General features: G+C 38.4%; 1 protein-coding gene across 6 annotated transcripts in view; it reads right to left on the reverse strand.

The window, feature by feature from the left end:
• Nucleotides 1-3319: 3319 nt before the first annotated feature.
• The window catches only part of RABGAP1L (RAB GTPase activating protein 1 like), a 541073-nt gene continuing 534713 nt past the window's right edge, over nt 3320-9679 (reverse strand). For 2 of the 6 annotated variants that reach the window (XM_045026101.1, XM_045026102.1), the window contains one exon: nt 3325-9157. In XM_045026101.1, coding sequence (XP_044882036.1) covers nt 9002-9157 — 156 coding nt within the window. In that variant the 3' untranslated portion in view covers nt 3325-9001. Of the gene's footprint in view, nt 9158-9679 lie in introns of all 6 variants that reach the window. The other 4 variants (XR_006581397.1, XM_045026098.1, XM_045026104.1 and 1 more) reach the window with 4 other exon arrangements.

Consider the following 9679-nt stretch of genomic DNA (forward strand, 5'->3'; position numbering starts at 1 on the left):
GCCTGGTCTTAAATGATGCAATTGGCATTGCAGAAACTTGGTGGAATGAGGATAATCAATGGGACACAGGAATACCCGGGTACAAAATATATCAGAAGGACAGAACAAGTCAGGCAGGCGGAAGGGTGGCGCTGTATGCTTAAGAAAGCATAGAGGCAAGTGAAAATCTTAGCTGAACCAAACTCTACCATAGAAATACTATCCATTGAGATTCTATGCTTGAATAATAAGAATATAGCAGTAGGGATATAGTACCAACTACCTGGCCAGGATGGTGATAGACTGCAAAGTGCTCAGAAAGATTAGCGAGGCTGTAAAAATAAACTCAATAATAATGAGGGGGATTTCAACAATCCCCATACTGACTGGGTACATAGCACCTCAGGATGAGATACAGTTTCTTGACCTCTTAAATGACTAATTCTTGGAGCAGCTAGTCCTGGAACCCGCAAGAGGAGAGGCAATGCTTGATTTATTCCAAATTTGAGCTCAGGATCTGGTCCGAGAGATGAATCGAGCTGAACCACTTGGTAATAGTGACCATAATATAATTAAATTTAACATCCCTGTGGGGGTGATGACACCACAGCAGTCCACCATGGTAGCATTTAATTTCAGAAAGGGGAACTACACAAATGAGGAAGTTAGTGAAACAGAAATTAAAAAGTACAGTGCCAAAAGTGAAATAACTGCAAGTTGCATGGAAACTTTTTGAAGACTGCATAATAGAGGCCCAGATGTGCCTACCTTTAAGATGCAATACAGGCACAGTATGGTACTTGCTTTTTTAATTTTTTTTGGTCTCTGCTCCTGCCTGATTGATTACTTCCAGTTTCACATGGTGTCCAGTTGACTGGTCAGTCTGTAACTCTGGTGTTCGTATCTTTGAGGTTCTACTGTATTTAGATTTTTCAGAAAGCCTTTGATAAGGTCCTTCATCAAAGGCTCTTAGGCAAAGTACAAAATTAGTGGGATAAGAAGGAAGGTCCTCATGGATCAGTAACTGGTTAAAAGATAGGAAACAGGGTAGGAATAATCACCAGTTTTTAGAATAGAGAGCGGTAAATAGTGGTGTGTACCCCAGGGGTCTGTACTGGGACCAGTACTGTTCAACATACTCATAACTGAATTTATTTGAGCATAAGCTTTCGTGGGCCACAGCCCACTTCATCGGATGCATAGACTGGAACATACAGCAAGAAGATATTTATACATACAGAGAACATGAAAAGGTGAAAGTAGCCATACCAACTGTAAGAGGCCAATCAACTGAGATGAGCTATCATCAGCAAGAGAAAAAAAACTTTTGAAGTGATAAGCGAGATGACCCATAGAAGGTGTGAGGATACTTAACATGGGGAAATAGATTAAATTAGTGTAAAGAGATCTTGGAGTCGTGGCTAATTTTCTGAAAACATCCACTCAATGTGCAGTGGCAGTCAAAAAAGCAAACAGAATATTGGGAATTGTTAGGAAAGGGATCGATAAGACAGAAAATATATTCCCTCTATATAAATCCAGGTACTCCCATATCTTGACTACTACATCTCAAAAAAGATATATTGGAATTGGAAAAAGTACAGAAAAGAAAAAGAAAAATGATTAGGGGTATGGAACAACTTCCCTATAAAGAGAGATTAATAAGACTGAGACTTTTCAGCTTGGAAAAAAGACTACTAAGGGGAGATATGATAGAGTTCTATGAAATCATGACTGGTGTGGAGAAAGTAAACAAGGAACTATTATTTTCTCCTCATAACACACGAACTAAGGGTCACCAAATGAAATTAATAGGCAGCAGGTTTAAAACAAACAAAAGGAAGTATTTCTTCACACAGTGCACAGTTAACCTGTGGAACTCCTTGTCTGAGGTTATTGTGAAAGCAAAGACAATAATGGGGTTCAAAAAAGAACAAGATAAATTCATGGAAGATACATCAGTGGCTATTAGCCAGGATGGGCAGGGATAGTGTCCTTGGTTTCTGTTTCCCAGAACCTGGGAATGGGTGACAGGGGATGGATCACTTGATGATTACCTGTTCTGTTTATTCCCTCTGAAGAACCTGGTATTGGCCACTGTCGGAAGACAGGATATTGGGCTAGGTGGACTTGTGGTCTGACCCAGTATAGCCACTCTTATGTTAGAGAAAGCTGTTCCTTGCTTTTTCATTTGGAAAAATGTAATCTTACTTTTATTTTGTGTCTTCCCACTCCCCTTGCGTCCCAGCTGTCTGGCCCTCTTCTTCTCTGTTCCTCTCCCCCAGCACAAGCTTCTGTCCCTTTTCTAATCTGCTCCCCTGGCCTTACTGCACAGCCACCTTCTCCTTCTCTTCTTGGGTATAGTGCTTGGCTTCCCCATTGCCCGCTTCCACTGTGTATTCTGCTAGGGAGATACAGAAGACCCTGTAGCCTCACTCCTTGTATAGCATCAGCCTCTAGGAATGGTGTATACTGTATATAGACAGACTGGCACCTTTATTTCCACCAGCTTTCGTAAGCCTGTAGGATCTGAAGACCCCAGGCATCTCTAGAAACAATTGGAAAAGAGGAGCTGTGTGATGTATCAGTTCTCCAGACTGCCAGCAATTGAGCTGTGGACCACAGGTGCAGTACTGCATTACCCCATCCAGGGGTAGTCAATTATTTTTTGTCAAGGTCCAGATTTCTTGGTCAATGTATAGTCAAGGTCTAGACTCCAGAGAAAATAATAAACAACAACAACAATAATGATGATGATAAGTAAATAAAAAGCTCTTGTGGGCCATTGAAAAGTGTCTGGTGGTCTGGATTTGGCCCACAAGTCTGCCTATTGACTACCCCTGCCCCAGATCCTTTAAATTAGTTGGTTGCTAAGTAACATCCACTGGTGGACTTTCTAAGTGTGAATTCAGTGATAGGTAAGGATACGATTTAGTTCCAGAGGTCATGGATTCTGTGATTTTTTTTTTTTTTTTTTTTTAACAAACCTCTGTGACTTCTTTGGCTTCCATCCCCCACTTCTTGGGCTGTCAGTGCCTTTCTCCCCTCTTCCCCCAGGACTTGCACTTCAGTCCCCTCTGGTGGTCAGTGCCCCGTTCCCCTCTTTCCCAGTTATTTTTAGTAAAAGTCAGGGACAGGCGTCCATGAATTTTTGTTTATTGCCTGTGACCTGTCCCTGACTTTTACTAAAAATAACTGTGACAAAATCTTAACCTTAGTGATAGTTGATACACTAATGCTGCATGCCTGAGAGTGACCAAATTCAGTTGCTATAAGCATATCAAAGGTGCCAGTGTTAATCAGATTTATTGTAAATAGAGGTCAAACCATTTCTTGAGCAGACATTGAGGGTATCCGTAATGTGAGCAGTTTATGAAAACAAGCATCTCATTCCCATCTTGTTTGCATTTCTGTTTATTTTACAACGTATCATTCACACAATGAAAACAAGATACTGATCTAAACATGTCTAACAATTAAAAAAGTAAACATTTCTTGTGGTGATGTACATTAAATTACACTTTTTAATAACAAGCCTTACATATATATTTTTATATAATACATGGATTGGTTATACAGCGACTGATTGGTAGTATAGAAATGTTCCCAAATCATACGTTTAACACAACAAAGCTCCTGTATCTCCCTAGTCCATTAGCACTGTATTTCTCTTATAATTAGGGATGGACTCAAATCAAGACTGTGCAGCTGAATAACCCCAACAGGTGGGGAACCCTCACTCTGGATCCACGCTTTGCAGCTGGTCTCTGTTTCAAGAGGCTGAATAAAACCCTTGGAACTGAACCCCCTTTAAATTTTGGAAAAATATGGATCTGGATAGGGCCCATCTCTGCTTGCACTTGACATCATTGTATTTTCTACTTAAACTATAAAGAAGATTCTCTCCAGAGTTGGGCTTTCTAAAAGGTGAATGTTCTAAGTGAAATGGCTCCCAATACTGTTCTTGAAAACATCATCCACATTAGTTTCCTCCAAGGGATTGTTGAAAGGAGAGAATCAGGCAAAGAGGCCAATAACATTTTCTCTTGTTTAGATGAATTGGTAGGATCCATGTATTATATAAAATACAAAAATAAGAGAAACTGAAAGGAAATTAGTACAGCCCAGGATTCTGGTGGTTATCAAATCACACAAGTGAAATTTGTGACACTAGACCCTTCTGATGTATTTTATATCCCAATTCAGTTTCCTATATATTATTCTATATATAATATATAGTTTCCAAAGATGCATATATGCTCCTTTACAGGTTAAATAAAAACAAGTCTCACTGAATAAGAAAATAAGGGAAGGAAGTAAAGTTCTTATTTTTGAGCCATATTTTTTCCAGGTAAAAATAGGCATGAAATACATTCAACAGCAAACCACTGGGAGTCTGGAAGAAATTGACAGCTCTGTATTCCTGAAGGGCAAACCTGTACATAGTGAGTAATGGTCGTGAAATGATGATTTGCAGGCCTCTGAACTAGGAAAGGTAGGGTTGTAAATTAGTTCTTGTGTGTAGTGCCTTTAAAAAGTCCATTTTCGAGTTCTCATTATGAATCTCTTTAAAACTGGATGCTTTCCAGTTTCAGAGGGTGCATTGGTGGGTGTTCAGAAGTTAACTTGCGACATTTTCTACATTGAGTAGTTCAAAGTGAAAGAGATGTAGTGTGTGAGCATTTAGCACTATTTGGATGGAAATCCTCTTTTTAATGGGACAGCTCTCCATGGAATGGTTAGTGTAATAACCAGAAAGGGCATTTAGAACAAGTCTATATTTTTAAGAGGAAAATGTACGGTACTGCGTTAAATCTATGGGCATATGCAATGCTATATGTCTAAAAGCTATTGAACAACCGACTACTTTACACGGCATCATCCACTGATTGCTGCTGTGGATTCAAGAGAACAGTCATTCAGCTCTTAGTTAAAACCACTGCCTAGATCTTCAAAATGTAAAACGTGTACTAAAGGCTTCTCTAGGAGATGAAAAATAACATACCATTATATGACAAAGTTCACATGTTCAGTAAAATATTACTCAGTACAGGTATGTCAGAATTCAGCCCTACACACTTCCTAGCGAGAGGTTGTAGCATTAGGAAAGCAAGATTTTTCATACTTAATTTGTAAATCATGATACTGTAGCGGCCAGTACAGGCAGTTTTTCTACTCTGTTAAAGAACACTATTGCCAAGGCTAGTTGGCATATCACAAACTCAACTCCATGGGTGAAATCCTGGCCCCACTGAAGTCAATGGGAGTTTGGCCGTTGTCTTACTGGGGCCAGGATTTCACCCCAGGTGTTTGCCACAAAACCTAAATCTGTAATGTATTTGTCTCTACTTAGACTACAAGAGTCTGCTATGACTAATATACTTTGGTATCAAGGGATAAGTGTCTGCTCTGCCTGACTCTCCTTTCTTGTTCTAGTGAACAGAGATACCTCACACCTGCTTTTTGCTTCAAAATAGCTTTTTAATGAAATAAGAGAATAAAACAAAATATGCTAGCATAAAACAGGAAATTCAATGGCTAAACAAGAAGTCCCGCCATACAACTTATAATACAAAAAGATTTTTCTGCTTATCTAAAGATAACTTAGCCATAACAAATGGGAAGATGTACAATCTAATGAGCAGGGCAGAGGCTGGGATGTGGGTGTCAGCTAGCTATACTGAGTACATGGTTCAGTGCTTTCCTTCTACTGAGGACTGAAGCATATGAACCTTGAGCAATTTACCTGAATGAAGGCAAGTTAACTTTTCAATTTTTTTTAAGAGATATGAAGTATGCACTGCTGTTTGACATAATTCAATTTTGATCCACAAAGATATTAGTAAATTGATTTACAATGTAATTAATCCAACTTGATTTATCCTATGAAGCGTTTCATCCAAATAAACTTCTGCATAAAGTGAAAAAAATGTACTTGTTCTTTCTGCATTGTGCACCTCAGTGAGGCACTAGTATCCACAAGATTAATAACTGCACCAAAATATACGGTATATTTTTACAGAGATTGGTTTCTTTGTGAAATTAAGGCCATATTTCAGAATTACTTGTTCTGAATGGAAGTAAAAATAAAAATCCCCAGTAATGCTTGCTCCTTACATATGGATGGACACAAGTTACCTTTTGTACAACTGTTGGAACTGGGCATGCATTTTGATATTGAACAAACAAAAATAATTACTTCCACGCTTTGAGTTATTTTAGCTGTTTCACTGCTGTTTGAACAGATGCATATTAGCTTCAGTGAGACTTTTAATTCAGGAAGTTTCCCATTGAAAAAAAAAATCTATGCAAACATCAGCCAACCCTGAAGGTGCACATTTCCATCACGTGCCTGGTTCTGTCTTTCACCACTGAAAGGGCCAACTAAAACCCATTTTTTTTTTATCCTTATGACAATGTTAGGTTATTTGTATATACAGCCAGGAAGTTGGATTTTACCTCCTATCTTGTAACCCTACAGTCTTGTTAGCTTTCCATGTTATTGAATATCACTGTCATTACAGTCAGGAAAGTGATTTTGAAAATGACATTGAGCTATTTTATTTGTTTTCACAGATTCCAAACAAGATTTACAGTTTTTAAAGTAAAATGTTATTCATTCTTCTAATTAGAGGTGATAGACACTCAACCTGGGATTTGGGGGGGAGAAGGGAAATCAAGCCTCTTGGATCATTACCAGGAGTGAAGAATCTGTCATCAGCACTTGACCGATAATTTTATTGCTATCATGTGAAGGCAAAATAGAATCCAATTTCCTCTCCAATAACTGTCAGGGCTCAGCATGGCTTACAGGTAGCAAACATTTTTGTGAGTGGAGACATGCCAAAAAGTGCCATTTTAAATTCACTTTTCTGTTTATACTGCACTGAAGACCTTGTTTGGAAAACAGTATAAATCAACCTGTAGGCATGATTTAAATTAAAGGATTGGCATTTAAATGAGAAATTTGGACAAAACTGGTGGTTTGATACCAGTAACAATGTTGGCTGTGAGCACAGTACTCTAGGTATTACAATAAATTAATTATCCTAATGTATTTAATTGTATATAATTGTCACCTCCAGTTTATTACATAACTTAGTTCAAGTTTAATTCACTTGCCAGTGACATCTCAATGCTGAACTTAGTAATTCCACTGGACAGGAACATTGGTCTTTATCTGAATAAATATTAATAGTACTAAGCTGATTATGGAAAGTATGCCAAAATTCGGTTTCATTTGAAGAACCCTCTTATTTTGGTTCCACTCTGTAACAACATCTAGACAAAACACTGTTCTTCCAGGTAAGTTTATAAGCCATTCTAACAAGAGGAACATCCAGCTCTGTTCTTAGGAAAAAAAAGAACCTACATCACCAAATTGCAGGCCTTTTGCTGCCTAAGGATAGTGACTACATTTGGATCTCTACTTCAAACAGCTGGCTGCTCTTCAAAATGTCTCATTTGGCACAGGGTAAATGTTAAACTTGTACTATATGTAAAAATCTTCTGAAAATATGCTTGAAAATGAAGCAGGATGTGAGTATCAAACTTTATTGTACAGAGCTGATAAGATATTACATTACTTAAAGTTAAAATCAAAACAGGGCTAATGTCCCTGGAACATTTTATAACACGGGGAAACTTAATGCACAACTAACCTCTTGTCCAGCAACAATATTTATCTGTGAGATCCTCTTATAGACATGTTAAATATAATTTAATATTTCCATCAATTTTTCATGAAATAAGTATTTCTATAAACATTTATGTTCAATCAAAAAAAGTCACAACTGCTTTTGCACTTCTACAACTTAGAGATATAAAACAAGACAATCCTGTTTCCAGACAGACTCAGGAATAATCATCAGTAAAGTTTACCTCATGAGTAAAGTCTATTATCTTGCATTTCTAATATTTTCTCCTTTAAAAAAAAAATACAGCAACTTAGGGTTCCCTAATAAAGTGTCAAAAGCAAATAGACTTTTCCATGGTGTTTGTTTCTCCTGTGCAAAGAGCTTTTTGATTTGATGCTTCCATTTTGTGCCAAGTCCAATGCTTAAACCTTGGCCCAATGTTTCATGTGAAAATATTTCCACCAACTTTACACTGAAAAAAAATAGCTTTTAGTGCACGGGGTAGTAGAATGTCAAAACTAAGCAAGGTTTCAAATCTACTTATTGCCCCTTCCCTCCCCCCACAAAAAAGTAATATAGCCTTCCCTTTGTTCTAATGGAGGGAATCATTTCTCCAGTTCTGAAAATAAAACTGAATAAGAAGGGAACTAGAAGATTTCACTTTAAATTCGTGTTCAGGTGCAATGCACAAGAATTAAACAGTGCTGCCACTCAGCACCTGGAAGACCTGCGCTCCTTGAATTTGTGCAGGAAACTAATTGCCAAAAATCAAACACAGAATATTCGCAGGGAAGATAATAAACACTTGTGCTCTCTCTGGCATAGCACAAGTCTATTTTGGCTGTGACTTAAGACTTACAGTGAATGGGAAATGCTTCTCTGCAGGATGTATTCGCCACTGTAAACTTGAGATGATCCCATGGCATGAGTATAGAGCCTAGCATTATACTGTGCTTTCTTTGACAAGATTTATGCTTCAGTACTTTATGCTGCCCTCCTTCTTTCCCAAAAAGAAAACATCTGTTTTATGCAAGATAAAAATTATTGTAGTTATAATTAGTTCACATACTGAACACTTAGTTTTGATTTATTATCCATCTTAACATCTAAGCATATAAAATAAAGTGTAAAAGGATGAAGGTTATTGGAACGTGGCTTTCAGGAAGGCAGGTGGGAAATAAGTATTCAACATAAAATTGGATTCTTTAAATAACTTCCCTTTGGAAAGGGTCACACCAGAATGAGTAAAGACACTGAAGGATTTCACTTCAATACCTGCATTCCTGTCTTTTGTCCTTTCCCCAAGAGGAGACCCCCCTGGGGAAATCCTCCAGGGTTTCAGTTGCTTTGTTCTTTGTGCTCTTGTGCCAGGGGTCTGGCTGGAACTATGTACTGCTGTCTTTGGGTGGCTGGGATGGTGGAGGCTGCTGTGCTGGCTGTGTGCTCGTGGCCGTTTTGATAGAGTTCAGGGTTTTGCTAAACCAAGAGTTTTTAGCAGCTTGGATTTCATTCATAAGGGTTCCTCTCTGGTGCTCCAGTTCCTAAGGAAGTAGAATAGTCAGAGTTGATCAGAAAAATAATTGATTACAGAGAGGCATCTTCAAATTCAATCCCTGTAACTCAGTTCTTTCCGTCTACAGTCATGGGGGTGGAATTGGAGGGGAGAGGCAGTAGAACTACAGAAGATAGTACTACAAATTAGAGCCCTTTTTCTTTGAAGAATGGAAGGGAAGAGAGAAAAGGAACATCCCAGTTTCCTGGGAATTCACAAAATCAGCAAAGTCCAATTAGATTGGCATAAAATAAACCCTCAGAGGTGATGTGTGTGTGTAGCAATGGTACAGACAAGCATATGCACACAAGATTTAATCTATATTAGGGTAATAGAACAATGGTATGGTGCCTTGATGGCTTGGCAGCTGTGTGTAGAGATGTCTAGAAGTAGAACAATGGTATGAAAGGAAGGGTGTATCTTGAGCTGCCACTGAACCAATAGAGGAATGGTAGTATCTGAGGAGTGGGGGCTGCCTTGCTTGGATGAAGCTCTTTGCCAGAGGTACTGA

The sequence above is a fragment of the Mauremys mutica genome, chromosome 8 (assembly GCF_020497125.1).
Source record: "Mauremys mutica isolate MM-2020 ecotype Southern chromosome 8, ASM2049712v1, whole genome shotgun sequence".
Taxonomy (NCBI): Eukaryota; Metazoa; Chordata; order Testudines; family Geoemydidae; genus Mauremys; species Mauremys mutica.